The 15,643-nt window shown below is 44.0% G+C and overlaps 2 protein-coding genes across 3 annotated transcripts in view; both read left to right on the top strand.

The window, feature by feature from the left end:
• Positions 1-10,187, top strand: part of frem2b (FRAS1 related extracellular matrix 2b) — a 59,044-nt gene extending 48,857 nt beyond the window's left edge. The window contains exons 15-24 of the mRNA XM_023825999.2: positions 480-611; positions 1,169-1,497; positions 2,216-2,408; positions 3,569-3,673; positions 3,754-3,881; positions 4,412-4,546; positions 4,657-4,783; positions 4,883-5,070; positions 5,519-5,665; positions 8,443-10,187. Of these exons, the coding sequence (XP_023681767.2) occupies positions 480-611; positions 1,169-1,497; positions 2,216-2,408; positions 3,569-3,673; positions 3,754-3,881; positions 4,412-4,546; positions 4,657-4,783; positions 4,883-5,070; positions 5,519-5,665; positions 8,443-8,934 (1,976 nt within the window). The 3' untranslated portion in view covers positions 8,935-10,187. The remainder of the gene's footprint in view (positions 1-479; positions 612-1,168; positions 1,498-2,215; positions 2,409-3,568; positions 3,674-3,753; positions 3,882-4,411; positions 4,547-4,656; positions 4,784-4,882; positions 5,071-5,518; positions 5,666-8,442) is intronic.
• Positions 10,188-12,644: 2,457 nt separating this feature from the next.
• The window catches only part of c4 (complement component 4), a 21,136-nt gene continuing 18,137 nt past the window's right edge, over positions 12,645-15,643 (top strand). For both annotated transcript variants that reach the window (XM_023826108.2, XM_023826107.2), the window contains exons 1-8: positions 12,645-12,755; positions 12,847-12,978; positions 13,488-13,680; positions 13,872-14,037; positions 14,195-14,265; positions 14,350-14,435; positions 14,550-14,632; positions 15,484-15,571. In XM_023826108.2, coding sequence (XP_023681876.2) covers positions 12,920-12,978; positions 13,488-13,680; positions 13,872-14,037; positions 14,195-14,265; positions 14,350-14,435; positions 14,550-14,632; positions 15,484-15,571 — 746 coding nt within the window. In that variant the 5' untranslated portion in view covers positions 12,645-12,755; positions 12,847-12,919. The remainder of the gene's footprint in view (positions 12,756-12,846; positions 12,979-13,487; positions 13,681-13,871; positions 14,038-14,194; positions 14,266-14,349; positions 14,436-14,549; positions 14,633-15,483; positions 15,572-15,643) is intronic.

Below are 15,643 nucleotides of genomic sequence, written 5' to 3'. Positions count from 1 at the left end.
AGGGGCTCCCATCTTCATCCTCAGCCACTGGAGCAAAATGCAGTTACCCTGAAAGGCCTGCAGGTGGCGGTCATGAGCTGGATTTATAACCAGTCAGTCGCAGCTTCAAATACATGGATGAATAACTATGTTATTATTCCTTTATGCAATAAAATTACATTTTGTAAATTATATCCTGCTGTAAATGGGCACAATGAGAAACAAAGTAAGATATACAACAGGCTGAATTCTTCAAGGCAAGGTGCTGAAGTTCTTCATGGCTTTGGGCAATGACATTTCTACTCTTGTAACCTTCATTTCATGTGTATCTGAGCTGTCCATAAATAATTATATTCCCTTATCATATGAAATATGTATATATTTCAAAACAAGGAAATCCCAACAGGAATCACCTACAAATCTACTGTACTACTGAATGTTTTTGCAGGCTAGCATTGGGTTAATGGTGTGCTAACATTGTTACCTTCCCATACCTGCAGGCATGTGCCAACCCCGTAAGGTGGGCACAGTGGGCGCCGAGCCCTTCTCCGCCAAGCTGCGCTACACAGGCGTGGATGACCCCGACCACCCCAACCTCATCCGGCTGACAGTGACCATGCCCCATATGGATGGTGAGCTCTGAATCCAATCATCTGATTGCTTCATAGCTAATTCACCTCCATCTGTTAGCTTAATAGCTAATTGACTAACATCTGATGGCTTCATACCTAATTGACAAACATATGATGGCTTCATAGCTATCTGACCTACATCTGTTACCATCATAACTATTTAACATCTAAAAGCTTCATAGCTAATTAACAAACATCTGATAGCTACATAGCGAAGTGACCAACATCTGATAGAATCATAGCTAATTGACCAACATCTGATGGCTTCATAGCTAATTGGCCAACATCTGATGGCTTCATAGCTAAGTGACCAACATCTGATAGAATCATAGCTAATTGACCAACATCTGATGGTTTTTTAGCTGATTGACTAGCATCTGATAGCATCATAGCTAATTGACCAAAATCTGATAGCTTCATAACTAATTGACATAGCGTAGCTGGCTGTCCTATTAAGAACTCATGATACCAGTTCTGCCTGATTGTCCACTTTCTACATTCTGTCCATGTGGGTACACTGTCTTCAAAGGCCCTGCTCCTCTGCTCCCCCCTCCCAGGTATGCTGCCGGTGATTTCAACGCGGCCGCTGTCCAACTTTGAGCTGACACTCAGTCCAGACGGGATCCGGCTCGGCCACCGCTGCTCCAACCTCTTGGACCGCATTGAGCAAACCACCCGTCATGGCTTCCTGACGGACTCCTCCAGGAATCCCGGGGTGATCGGGGCGACGCTGCCGTACCAGTACAGCGCCGCCATGAGGGGAGAGGGGGCACTGCGCTTCTACAGGAACCTGGACCTGGAGTCCTGCTTGTGGGAGTTTTCCAGCCACTACGACGTGTCCGAGCTACTGAGCGCCTGCGGGGGCTCCATCGGCACTGACGGCCAGGTGGGCACTGCTGCGGCTGAGCACTTCTGAGACATTTCACAAAATAATCCCTTTCCTAGCAAAAAAAAAGAAATCATCACCAGTTGCCAAGGCAACCTCCCCAGCTGCAAGGGAGCTGATGGGCAAGAGTTTCTTTTTGTGGAGTCCCCCATTGTTGTTAAAGGCTATCGGTAAATGAACAAATCAAGTAATCAAAAAGTGAACAATAAACTTTCCCGTCTTCATATTTTGTTTTCACACATATAACACACACACACACATATATATATATGTATATATGAGAAAAATATACAGCCCTAATTTTACGTGGTATTTGCCTAACCCTCATTTTATGACGAATTTGGAATGGAATATCAGCTAAGATGGCTATAACAGTATATTCTGGTGCCAATGGCAGCTTTTCACTGATTTCCTTTTTAGTGGAGCGAGAGCTTCTCTTGCACATGTCGTCCTGGGTAGCTCTGGTGAACAGTATTGATCTATTTCCTACTGAGAGTTTGAGGGCCTCTGTTTGTGATTCTGTGCAAATTGTGCAGTAAATTGTAGAGTATAATACCCTCTCCCTGCCTTTTCTGTTGCTGTCTGATTATTTCTGATTTTTATGTATTTTATTCTAATGTATTTGTAAGGAATTAAAAACACTACAGAACAATTCACTACAGAATGCCGGTGAGGTCGTTACCAAACAGTACTATCTCTTCTCTCGACTTGCTGGTAGGTTCTGAATCTGGTCCAATCGTATGTGACTCTCCGGGTCCCGCTACACGTGTCCTACGTGTTCCATTCGCCCGTGGGTGCCGGCAACTGGCAGCACTTCGACCTGCAGTCCGAGCTGCGGCTCACATTCGTGTACGACACTGCCATCTTGTGGAAGGATGGCGTCGGCAGCCCCCCAGAGGCCGAGCTGCAAGGCAAGTTGGCCTGAACGTAGCTGTAAGGTTAGCCAGCAGGACTAAACATAAGAACATAAGAACTATACAAACGAGAGGAGGCCATTCGGCCCATCGAGCTCGCTTGGGGAGAACTTAACTAATAGCTCAGAGTTGTTAAAATCTTATCTAGCTCTGATTTAAAGGAACCCAAGGATTCAGCTTGCACTACGTTATCAGGAAGACTATTCCATACTCTGACTACACGCTGTGTAAAGAAGTGCTTCCTTAAATCCAGTTTGAAATGTTCTCCCGCTAATTTCCACCTATGGCCACGAGTTCTTGTATTTGAACTAATGCTGAAGTAACTATTCGGTTGAACAGCATCCAAACCTGTTAGAATCTTATAGACCTGGATCATGTCCCCCCTCAGTCTCCTTTGCTTGAGGCTGAACAGATTTAGCTCAAATAACCTTTCCTCGTATGACATTCCTCTAAGACCAGGAATCATTCTTGTGGCCCTACGCTGCACCTTTTCTAAGGCCGCTATGTCCTTTTTAAGATATGGTGACCAAACCTGTACACAATATTCTAGGTGAGGTCTCACCAAGGAATTGTATAATCTTAGCATTACCTCCCTTGACTTAAACTCCACACACCTGGAGATGTACCCCAACATCCTATTGGCCTTTTTTATTGCTTCCCCACACTGGCGAGAATGAGACATGGAAGCATCAACATACACACCAAGGTCTTTCTCATAATCAGCTACCTTTATTTCAGTAGGTCCCATAAAATACCTGTACTTTATATTTCTGCTCCCTACATGGAGTACCTTACATTTGTCTATGTTAAATTTCATCTGCCAGGTGTCAGCCCAGTCACTAATTAAATTAAGATCCCGCTGTAGCTGCTGAGCCGCTAGTTCAGTATCTGCTACACCACCCACCTTGGTATCATCTGCAAATTTCACCAGTTTACTGTATATATTGGTGTCTATATCATTTATGTAAATTAGGAACAAAATTTCCTAATGCTTAATAAAGAATGCTTACATTGTAGAGCACAAATTTTGACAGAGAAATACCAAACACTGACCCAACACAGAGAGTATTCTGTACATATCCATATAGCAGCTGTACTGTTTTGTCACCTGGGAATGTGACCTTGCGACCATGACTTACCTCTGTCACATATTGCAGGGGCTCTGTACCCGACTAGCATGCGCATCAACGATGCGGGCCGTCTGGTGGTCAACTTTCGAACCGAAGCCCGTTTCCGAGGCTTGTTTGTGCTCTCTCATCCAGGTATACCTCCCTGTTTTTGAGTTCCATTCAGACATCAGAAATGAGATTCTCGTGCTTGTATTTACACTGTTGTGTTCCAGCCTCGGATCGATCCTCCATGGTGCTGTGCACGGACCACCCCGGCCTCAGCTTTACCCTGAGCCTGATCAGGAGTGAGGCCTCCTACAATCATCCCCTGCAGCAGTGGAGCTTCACGTCAGACTTCTCGGTAAGAATGGCCCACATTTTCATATGACATCACTTCCTGTGCTTCCAAACAACCAACGCTGCCTACATCTGAGTGGTGAAGATTGCAGTAGCTTGTATGCAGATGTTGACGATGACAACACTCCAGAATGGATACATTTGCAAGTAACTTTGGATCTAAAGATCATCAAATCTGGAAGGTGCTGTGTCGTTTACTGGGTTGGGCCACAGTGTCTGTGATTGGAAGGTCATCAGCTCAAATCCCAGGATCGGCATAGTGGTATCACCTCTGGACCCATAAGCAAGATCCTTCCCCCCCAGATGCTCTATGGACTGACTGATCCGCTTTCACAAATGTACATGTGACCATGTAGGGTGGAGATTGTCCACCCTAGAGAGAGAGAGACCTTGATGGTTGTCTGTTGGTTCTCCTAGGTGTTTCCGCAATTTTAGCAACTAGTGTACATGTGTTCGTTTCATAGCTTTCATAACATGTAACAGCTTCATACTCATCATGATGTACCTTCAGAAGGATATCTCCTCCTCCCCCAGGTGAGAGACTACTCAGGTACATACACGGTAAGGCTGCTTCCATGTACAGCTGCTCCTGGAGTGGAGTTCACGACCCCCCCTGTCTGTAACCCCCGGGAGCCTGTGACCTTCGACCTGGACATCCGCTTCCAGCAGGTGACCTGGCCGCCTCGCGCCCTTTCGGCTCGATTTGTTCGCCGGGTTTGGATCCTCTTGCCACTCCCTCTCTTCGCCTCTTCACCACTATTCCATGGGTGGCTTCACAGGTGAGTGATCCAGTAGCTGCCGAGTTCAGCCTGAACACACAGATGTTTCTGCTGTCCAAGAGGGCGCTCTGGCTGTCGGATGGGTCCATGGGGTTTGGCCAGGAGAGCGACGTGGCATTCTCTGAAGGTGATACCGCCGTAGCTCTTTATTGACCAGCCAGTAGAGCCCAGTTGTGGCCCCCTGCCTGTGCTCCATGACCGCAGTTTGACTCTCTCGCTCACCCAGGTGACGTGATCTATGGCCGCGTGATGGTCGATCCCGTGCAGAACCTAGGCGACTCCTTCAAATGCAGTATTGAGAAAGTCTTCCTTTGCACCGGCGCTGACGGCTACGTCCCCAAATTCAACCCCGGCACCTTCGAATTCGGCTGCCTGGCCGACTCCCCATCCCTCTTGTACAGATTCAAGATCATCGTAAGCTCTGTGCTTCCCTTCCGTAAATCCCGAGGGGCTGAATGTAAATCGTCTTTAGAATGGAACCACAGTGGGTCACATTTTAATCCCAAAGTTACGTCCTGCATCTCAGTACTGACTCATCAGCTACTGCTTCTTGCAGGCGATGCACATATTTTTAAAATCCATCATGTATTGCTGGAGTCTTAATGAGGCCACGCTGAGAGATTTAAGCATTTTTGCAATTAGCAGATGTTTTTTTTTTCTGTAGCAATTTACACAGAATTCAGTCAAACTTTTGAAAGGCTTCTATTTACCGCTTAAGTACTTCCCCTGGGATACCAGTCATTCTCCATCTGATATGTAAACTATTTAATCCAGAGCAGATGCCCCTTTGCTGCTTGCAGGTAATTATTATTATTTTTAATAATGTTATTTTGTAATGATTGTTATTAAATTCCCATTCCAGGACAGAGCTCAGCCTGAGACACAGGCCTGGAGTTTCGGAAGCGTGGACTTCAGCGCTGTCTTGGCTGTCGATGACCCTGACGCGCTGCCATTGGTTAGACAGCCGGGTTCGGACGGCTTCCAGTTGGACTCCTCAGCCCTCTTTCAGGTGTGCACCTCCCACTCTCTCTCTTACCCCCTCTTCCTATCCATTCAATGAGATGGACTTCGAACGTGGCAGCATGTTACATTTACTCTACAATTATTTATTTAGCGTGTGACTTGTGAAAAGCTTGTGATTATGGAACAGGGTCACCCAGCATCCCTGGGAGTAACGGTTTTGGTCAAGTACCCAGTCATGATATGATTACTCAGCTGACCATGGGATTGGAACCCATGACCTTCTGGACACAGGCACTGATCTGTAACTCATTTAACTACCCTGTCCATCATCATGATGGTCCAGCACCATTTTTCAGATTTATCATTGTTTTTTATATTGCATATAGGCCCCATTCGTGGTTAAATTCTAATCATGATTTGATCTGGCTGTATGTTTCCGAGGGCTCAATAGTTATAACCTCACACTTCCAAGGCTACGGGACCGTATCCCACACTCGTCTTTTTTGCTTGGTATTCCTCTGGGTAGTTGTGTATTCTCTATGGTCCAGAATTACTGATCTTAGTATCTGTGAGTTCCCTGCAGCAAGTGAGGCATGGCAAAAAACACACACACACACACACAAGTTGGTCTTCCTATCTAAATGGGGACCGTCCATTAATCTCTATGGGAAAAACCCTAATCCCAATCACGACACCCTTAACCTCTACCCATCCCTAACCTTAACCATACTGTAAGTAACCAACCCAAATACAAGACTTTTGGCATTTTTACTTTTTTGATTGCATTCACAGATGTTTTTAAAGCTGAGGTTATCCAAATGGGGACCTCAAAAGATGTCCGCAAAAGTAGGGAAATTTCAGGTTTTACTACACTTTGGGGACAATTTGGTCTATGCAAACCCACACACACACACACATATAAACAGCTGAGGAAAAAATTAAGAGACCACTCTATATTTTTGAATAAATCTGCATTTTTAAATCCTGGTTTAATCGTGGTTCTGCTGGCAGAAGGCTATGCAGAGCAGCAGGGTGCTTCCAGGTTCAACATTTCTAAGACAGCAGTACACAAGACCAAGATGAAGCAGGAGATATTGGGAATGACCAGAAACCAGCCAGACAAAGGGCGGAAGCGACTTTCTCATGCCAGAGATGATTGTTAAATAATCTGACAGTTTCCCATGAATTGTAGGATGACATCAAGTGACCTTCAAAAAGAATGGGAAATATTAAGTGCAGGTGTGAAGTGAAATTTCCTCGCTGCTTAATATTCCGCAGTCAACTGTCAGTGGTATTATAACAAAGTGAAAGCATTTGGGAACAACAGCAACTCAGCCACAAAGTGATAGGACGCGTAAAATCACAGAGCGGGGACAACGCATGCTGAGGCGCACAGTGTGCAGAAGTCGCCAACTGTCTGCAGAGTCAATAGCTACAGACCTACAAACTTTGTGTGGCCTTCAGATTAGCTGAAGAACTCTGTGTGGAGGACTTCATGGAATGGGTTTCCATGGCTGAGCAGCTGCATCCAAGCCTTTCATCACCAAGTGCAAAGCGTCAGATGCAGTGGTGTAAAGCACAGTGCCACTGGACTCTAGAGCAGTGGAGACGTGTTCTCTGGAGTGAAGAATCACGTTTCTCTGTCTGGAAATCCGATAGACGATTGTGGGTTTGGCGGTTGCCAGAAGAACGGTACTTGCCTGACTGCTTTATGCCAAGTGTAATGTTTGGTGGAGGGGGGAATATGGTGTGGGGTTGCTTTTCAGGGGTTGGGGTTGACCCCGTATTTCCAGTGAAAGGAACTCTTAATGCTGCATTATTCAAAGCCATTTTAGACAATTTCATGCTCCCAGCTTTGTGGGAGCAGTTTGGGGATGGACCCTTCCTGTTCCAATATGGCTGCGCACCAGTGCACAAAGCAAGGTCCATAAGGACATGGATGAGAGAGTCTTTTGTGGAGGAACTTGACTGGCCTGCACAGAGCCCTGACCTCAACCTGATGGAACACCTTTGGCATGAATTAGAGCAGAGACTGTGAGCCAGGCCTTCTCATCCAACATTAGTGCCTGACCTCACAAATGCTTTCCTGGAAGAATGGTTAAAAATTCCCAAAAACCCTCTTAAACCTTGTGGACAGCCTTCCCAGAAGCATTGTAGCTGTTATAACTGCAAAGGGTGGGCCAGCAACATATTAAAACCCTATGTATTAATAATGTAATGTCATCAATGTTCATGTGTGTGTAAAGGCAGGTGTCCCAACACTTTTGGTAATACAGTATGTATTTATGTGTGTATGTATGTGTGTGTGTGTAAATATATGTTTACACTGTATATAGACACATGTACATTACATTACATTACATTGTGAGGACCATGTGTCCCCACAATGTGATAAAAACCTGTCATTTTGACGTTGTGGGGACACTCAAAAATAGAGAGACATTATTCAGATTTATTTTGTTTGATTTCTGTTTAAGAACAGCAGACACATTCCCTGAACTTTTCCCCTGCACCATATCTTTGCCCGCAGCTATACTGTAATTCCTTTCCACCGGGACCCTCCTGATTCAAGATTCAGTTCATTATTGTCGTGGTACACAACAGTACCGTGAGATTGGGGCCGGAACTGTGTGAGTGACGCAAACCAAACACAGGACAGACATTTACTGTTTAACAAAATGTTCAAAATATGAGAAGTACAAATGGATAAATAGTGTATGGTGGTGTGGTATGTTCTGAGTCCTGAGTGAGTCCTTAGTGAGAGTCCTTTAATTCCCTTAATTCCCAATTAGTGAATTTTGGTGGATGACTGGCTCTTTCCAGGTGTCCAGTGGGAGGGAGTGGTTCGTCCATGCCATCTACACCGTGCGGTCAAGGGGCAACGCCAACCGGGGAATGGGGAAGAGGAGTACAGAGTACCACTCTCTGGTGTCATCAGGCCACCGTCACACAGCTCAGCAGCGCCCCAAGAGGTCATCCGGCAGCGTGCCGGCCATCACTGCTGAGATAGGACCACAAAACAGCAGAGGCACCAACATTCAGCACATCAGGCTACGGCGACACCCCGAGGGTCACGACCGGGAGGTGTATGCTGGTGGCGTCACGCCACAGGAATTCAACCACAAGGGCAGCGCCGATGGGCACCTGCTGACCTCTGGATTACTGGCCGGCCTGCTTATCCTGGTCGTCCTGGCCCTGGCTGCCGTCATGTTAACGCTGCGGTTCAAAGCAAAGAAGGCGTATCCTCACAGCCCAAGCCAAAAGGGCCTGGTGGTGACTCAAGGATATAACTGTAAGGACAGCACAGAGGTGTGAGTACAAGCACCTCCATCGGGGGTCCTGATGGGAGGGTAAATGGAAACTCTGCTGTATCCCATTGGGCCCATCTTACCCACAATGCAGGCCTCCGTCTGCAGCAGGTCTTCCCATCTGTGAAGTGCTTTTATCCTATGCTCATGTTTTAATGATTTATCCAAAGGTTCTACAACTTCACATTACCAGTTTGGCACGAGGTGTAGGAGGATTCTTTCAGTGAATGTCGATTATTTAATTGATGGTGTGAAATGTAAAAAGACCCAGTTCAGTTGTTCCAGTGAAATATTTATACACCCAGAGCCTACCACTGCTGTATACCTATCTTAATGTATATACACCGTACACTTTCATCACGAGTGCATCAGTATTTTCAGTCTTACAGTGGTTTAATCTTTTTGTCAAGCCCTTTTACATATTTGAATTATTCACATTCGTAATGTCCAGAAGGATCAGAAGCAGACGTGAAGCTGAAAACTGGATTTCACGGACATTGTATTGCATTTTTTTTTTCCCCGATCTCTGTTTTCCAAATGTAAGCGATGTGTTATTTCAGTGTGTTTTTGACTTCACCTTGTGACACGTTAAATATTCTGGACACTGGTCGTCTGTTATTTCTGCATGCACTGTGTTTTTACCCTACCTCTTTTCATTCTGGTGTATTATTCTGTGTAAAGCTGCATATGTAACACTTTACGTGACAGGGCAGAAATACTTAGTAATAACTCAGTTACTACTGAAGTACAAATTATGAACCAATCATGAACAAATATAGTTGCTACTTGAGATAAGATGCATCAAGATTCATTGATGATGAACAAACATGACATCAGTATTTAACTTGTGTTATTCATGACTCGTTCCTTCAGTTGTGTACAAAGGGTTACATAATTAACACATATAGTAATAAATATAGTAACTGCTTGAAAACATGCATCATGATTCATTAATGATGAATTAACATGAGATCAGTATGTAACTAAGGCTTAGTTTGTGGTTAATTAATGCATAAGTAATAGCATAATACTATATTATTGTGCCCAGTCGTAAAGTGCTACCACTGCATCTTGTGAGAACATTCTGGCTGTGACAACCCAGTGCAAATCAGGCATCAGTGTCAGCAGTGAGGTTCACCTTTCATCCAGAACTGGAGAAATGTTCCTAATAATTTTGAGCAGTCAGTACTATGTCCTTGTTATGAAACAATGATGTTCACTCTTCAAGAAACTGATTAAATTATGAGCCTGTGGATCTTTCAGGATGTTTAATAAGCAGTTTCTTTTTGCTGTCATAAAAACAATGGAATTTCGGGTCCAAACAATAAATGACATTAGAAGGGAAAATATAATAAAATAAAATAAATCTGGTACAGGCAAACAGGCTTCACAATTGTCAAAGTGCTGGACCACAATAAGAGAATCAAACACATTTAGCAATAAGACGTCGCACTTTGCTTCAATACAATTTTATTGTAAGTCTGCACACGACACAGACACATTTCTGCATGATGCCTTCCTCAGTGTGCTGCACACATGTGCAGTTCACATTTAAAGAGACACATCCCTGTGGGACAGCCAGTGATAACACAACAGGTCACCCCCCAAAAAATGGTGTAAAAATCGCATTGAAGCAAAGTGCGACCTCTTTTTGCTAAATTTAAAATGAAATAAAGCCATAGAGGATAAGCATGGCTTATACATCCAAGTATAGGCATTAGGCTGACAGGGTTCCCCCATTCCGGTCATGGGGGGCCAGAATCCAACACAGTTTGCAGACTTCACTCCTCAGGTACATTGCCAGGTTTAGTATGTGTATCTGAGCAGGGAAATCTGCACTCTGTGTTGCAAACTAGCCCTCCAGGACTGGATCTGATGAACTCTGTCTTAGGGTCTTACCATCTATCCAACAGGTATTGTACTGATGAAATGCCAGATTTTCTGTGCAGCATCTGGAAGCTGCAGTGTATGACTCGACCATGTAGAGTACAGGAGAGACTGCAGGATTTAATCACGATGAAGTGTGAATTGAGAACAACTCCATTTAAATTGCTAGACATGAAAAATGCGCAGGTGCAGTGAGTCACCACAAACAACTGTAGTCACCTGACCTGTCCCATCAAACTGCCACGCCCCCACACATGTCATACTGTAATGCAACTCTGAAAAATGATGCATACCTCACCTACGATTTAAACAAACACATTATCCAATACACACAGAAATCTTGTTCATATGTCTCAGCTTATTTAATCATGCTAATTACTGTGCAACGGCACTGAGTGCTTATGATAAATATGTTGAACATAATGAAACTTAAGTTAAACATGTTTAACATCTTTTTGCTTGCATGTACATGCATGTACTGTCATGGACTCAAGTTTAAAAAATGCACACAAGTCACAGCAGATAAAAGAGCATCAGCCCCAGTAGAAATTAATGGGTGGGGTCAAGCCCATAAGAAAAGAGCCAGTGATTCAGACAGGGAGACCCGGCTCACCTGTTCAGGGAGGCTATTTTAAAGTGGTGATTATGGATGAGTGGCAGCTGGTCTGACCACTGTGGGTCACTGTGGGCGGGACTCTGTGGCAGCAGGTCAGCTGATTGGCTGTCCAGAACCCTAGTCCTGAACACTCTGACAGGTGTTTGCTCTGCATTGAGCCCTGCCCACCTGGCCATCAGCCATGATGCTGTGTGAGAGTAGGTCCGAAGGTGCCACCATGACAGTACATACACATTTACTGAAGATACAGTCACCTTCACTGGGATGTTTTGGAAATGTCCAGTGTTACAATATTGCCAACACACATGAGGAACTTGTAACATAAATCTCATATAAACAGGAATGTGGTCTGCACTATAAATACCTCTTTTTCAGAAATTATTATGCATTTTCTTGCATATCACTTTGTTAAGCTAAGCCATGATTTTTATTTCTAGTATTGAATTGTATTCAGGTATTGAATTGTAGGTTTGAGAGAAATTGGGCCGTTTTCTTGCAAAATAATCAATTTCTTCAGTTTCTGTTGCTTAATATCTTCTTTCATTTCATATACTTTCATTATGTTAATATAAACATGTCACAAAAATGTCACTTTTTAGTACTGAGTAAAACAGATTTATGTCCCTTTAATGTCTTAAAACTGCCACCAATGTAAGTTTCAGCTTTTATATAAAGCAGATGTGTGTATCTGGTGTTGCTATGGAGATTGGTGTTGCTATGGAGATCGCCAAGACCTGTTGCCCCATTTCCTGTTACATGCAGTGGGTAAATATTTTTCTGAGGGGTCAACGGTTTAAAAAAGACAACAAATTAACAGTTTTTTTACGAATAAAACGTAAAACTGCCAGTGGTATTTCATTCAAGTGGAAAATGATAACGGGAAATATAAAGTCCTTCTATATTATGTTACATATCTATTTTTATTTATTTGAAACACAATGAGGAGATATTTATATATCATTTCAAATATGTGTCTCACGTGGCTTTAATTATGTATAGATATGTAAGCACTGTATTTGAATGGTTTTTAAATGTTCAACTGTGTGTGCGTGTGAACCTACCTTTAATGTTTTTAGGGGCTGTTTATCTATAAGAAGATAGTGAGGAGTCATATTTGTATTCTCCACTTTCATTTCAAAACAGTTCTTCCCACTTGCCCCCCTCCAGTTTTGGCTGTAAGACCGGGTTCTCTGGGAAATCATGTGGTCTGTTCAGCTATTCAGTGACAATGTGCCAGGTTTCGCACTGTGAAATTCAGCGGCCAGTGCAGTGGTCTCACACTGGGCCGTCCAGCAGGAGGGAAGCGCTCAGCTTGTTTGTGGCAGGTAAGCTCTCCCAGGGACAGGCAGGGTGTCCCTGGCTCTGATCAGCTTCTGCTTGCTGGATGTTTATAAGTAACATTTGATATACTTGCAGGTTTTGTAAAAGGAGTAGAGACTGCAGAAAGACGTTGATTTAAAGGCATGATAAGACCAAGCCAAAGAACAAGATGAAGTTTGCACTGATCCTCATTGTCAGCCTGACCGCAGTAGGCGCTGAACAGCCATTGTGAGTGTCAAGATCAAGCCCTTTTCTCATTTGCGATGGATTGGTGTTTAATGTACACGGGTGGTATAAATCGACACAGTCAGGAACCTTGATATCTGTGATACCCTAGTCGAGAAAAGGGAGGACGTGCATGATTTTCCTGACGACGCTTTGTATGGTGGCCTGGGGAATCTGCATGGCCCTGGGCATTGGCACCCCAGCCCCCCTCCAGGTCCTGCCCCTTTAAGGATGACCAGGGCGGTGTCCCAGAAGCTTCAAGTGGGGTGGGGGTAGTGTGGGGGGCACGAATCATCCCAGTTATAGCAATATTCTGCTTTATTTTCACGTATTACTATTCAATATTTTTTCTTGGGTATTTGTGTATTTATAAATATACCTGTTTATGTAACAATATTTATTGTTATTATTATTGTTGTTGTTGTTGATGATGATGATGATGGTAATTTTGAGTTAATCTGATTTCTGAAATCTGACACAAAAGTATGCGTGCATTTACACGTGTAATTCAGATGCCTGATCACAGCCCCTAATGTCGTTCATCTGGATGTGGACGAGACGGTGACCGTCCAGCTCGACGGTGCCACCACTGATGTCGCTGTCAAACTTCACTTTGAGGACGAACTCAGCAAAAAGCAATTGTCAAACATGGAGACAGTATTACTTAACAGGGACAACGATTACCAGGCCACAGTTAAACTCAAGGTAAGCACTGTTAGGTCGCAGTTTTTCTGCCTACAAAAATAAAATTCATATATAGAAATGCCGACGGACAAAAAAAAAATCCATTTTGTTGACGACCAAAACTGCTCAGAAGAACTTGAAAATGGAAAGACAATGTGTGTTAGAAACTCCCACACTAATCCTGTAACAAATATATTTCTGATTCAATGTAGGTACATCTAAGCAACTATCAGAATTTGAAAAAAAATTTCTATGTCCAATTGGTGGCAGAAAGTAGTATATTTACAAAGATACGGAAGGCAAACATAATCCTGTCCTCCAGGAAAGGATATATCTTCATCCAGACAGATAAACCCATCTACAACCCGGGGGATAACGGTAACGTGTTTTAATGTTTTGTGCTATAAAATGATAATATGGCTGACACTTTTAATATATGGCCATATGTAATGTAAGAGAACCCAGTGAAGGACAGTATGAACTAACTTTGAACTGTTATGTATTCTATATGTATTATCAAAAAAAAAAAAATCAGTCCATTTCAGAGTCTTCACATTGGACCAATACCTGCTGCCAGTAGATGAAGCTATCAACGTAAGAATACTGGTGAGTATCTGATTGGCCTTGGTCTCCAGGATGTGGAACACATCATGTTCCCCTGGATGGTGCTCAACTTGGCTTTTCCTACAGAATTCCAAAGGCCTGATGATCTACAACAACGTTGTGCGATCCAGGCAGATCTATGAGCATAGAATAGGAATACCTGACGTTGAGCAGTAAGTGACGGATGATTCTTGTAGTTGGTGCCCCGTGATTTCGGAACACTGGATTTTGGCATAACAAGGTAGTTTGTGAAGGTGCAAATATCATAACTTCTGTGATGTTTTTAGGGCTGGCCACTGGAAAATAATTGCGTGGTTTGCACATTACCCCATGTCCAATTCCAGTGTGGAATTTGAGGTCAAGGAATACGGTATGTCTTTATGTCTTAATGTCTTCATGCATGAATCTGTAGAAGGTTAATGGTGCATAAGGTTAAACGATTACAGTACTGTATGGTTTGGAGGGGTGGCGCAGTGGTCAGCACTGTTTCCTCATGCCTCTGGGACTGGGGTTTGAGTCTCTGCTCTGGCTCTATGCATCTCCTCCCCATGTTGTCATGGGGTTTCCTCCCACAGTCCAAAAATGTGCTGAGGTTAGTTGGAGCTACCAAATTCCCTGCATGTGTGAGTGACTGGGGTATTCCCTGCATGTGTGAGTGCCTGGGGTGTTCCCTGCATGTGTGAGTGACTGGGGTATTCCCTGCATGTGTGAGTGACTGGGGTATTCCCTGCATGTGTGAGTGACTGGGGTATTCCCTGCATGTGTGAGTGACTGGGGTATTCCCTGCATGTGTGAGTGACTGGGGTATTCCCTGCATGTGTGAGTGACTGGGGTATTCCCTGCATGTGTGAATGACTGGGGTATTCCCTGCATGTGTGAGTGACTGGGGTATTCCCTGCATGTGTGAGTGCCTGGGGTATTCCCTGCATGTGTGAGTGACTGGGGTATTCCCTGCATGTGTGAGTGACTGGGGTATTCCCTGCATGTGTGAGTGCCTGGGGTATTCCCTGCATGTGTGAGTGACTGGGGTATTCCCTGCATGGCGCCCACCGCTTCTGGAACAGGCTTGAGACACCTGTGACTATGAATAGGACAACTGGGTACAGAAGATGGCTGGATGGAGTATGGCTCAGTCGAAATGTTTTATGTCAAATTATTTAATTACCTTAACATACCCCATCATGTTCAAATAAATCTTTTAAATTCTTTGATTCTGCTTAGTTCTTCCATCATTTGAAGTGACCATAAAGGCCCTTAAGCCTTACTACCTGCTCAAGGACCCGGCATTAAAATTCAGTGTATCTGCAAGGTGGGTGTGTCTGACAGTCTGTGAAGTTTGAGTTAAAGTGTCTAAGGCTCTTTAATGTGCCCCTTACCATGT

This window comes from Paramormyrops kingsleyae, chromosome 17, assembly GCF_048594095.1.
Source record: "Paramormyrops kingsleyae isolate MSU_618 chromosome 17, PKINGS_0.4, whole genome shotgun sequence".
In the NCBI taxonomy this organism is placed as follows: domain Eukaryota; kingdom Metazoa; phylum Chordata; class Actinopteri; order Osteoglossiformes; family Mormyridae; genus Paramormyrops; species Paramormyrops kingsleyae.
Note: the sequence above shows the minus strand (reverse complement) of the source record. Positions and strands in the feature narration are given on the sequence as shown.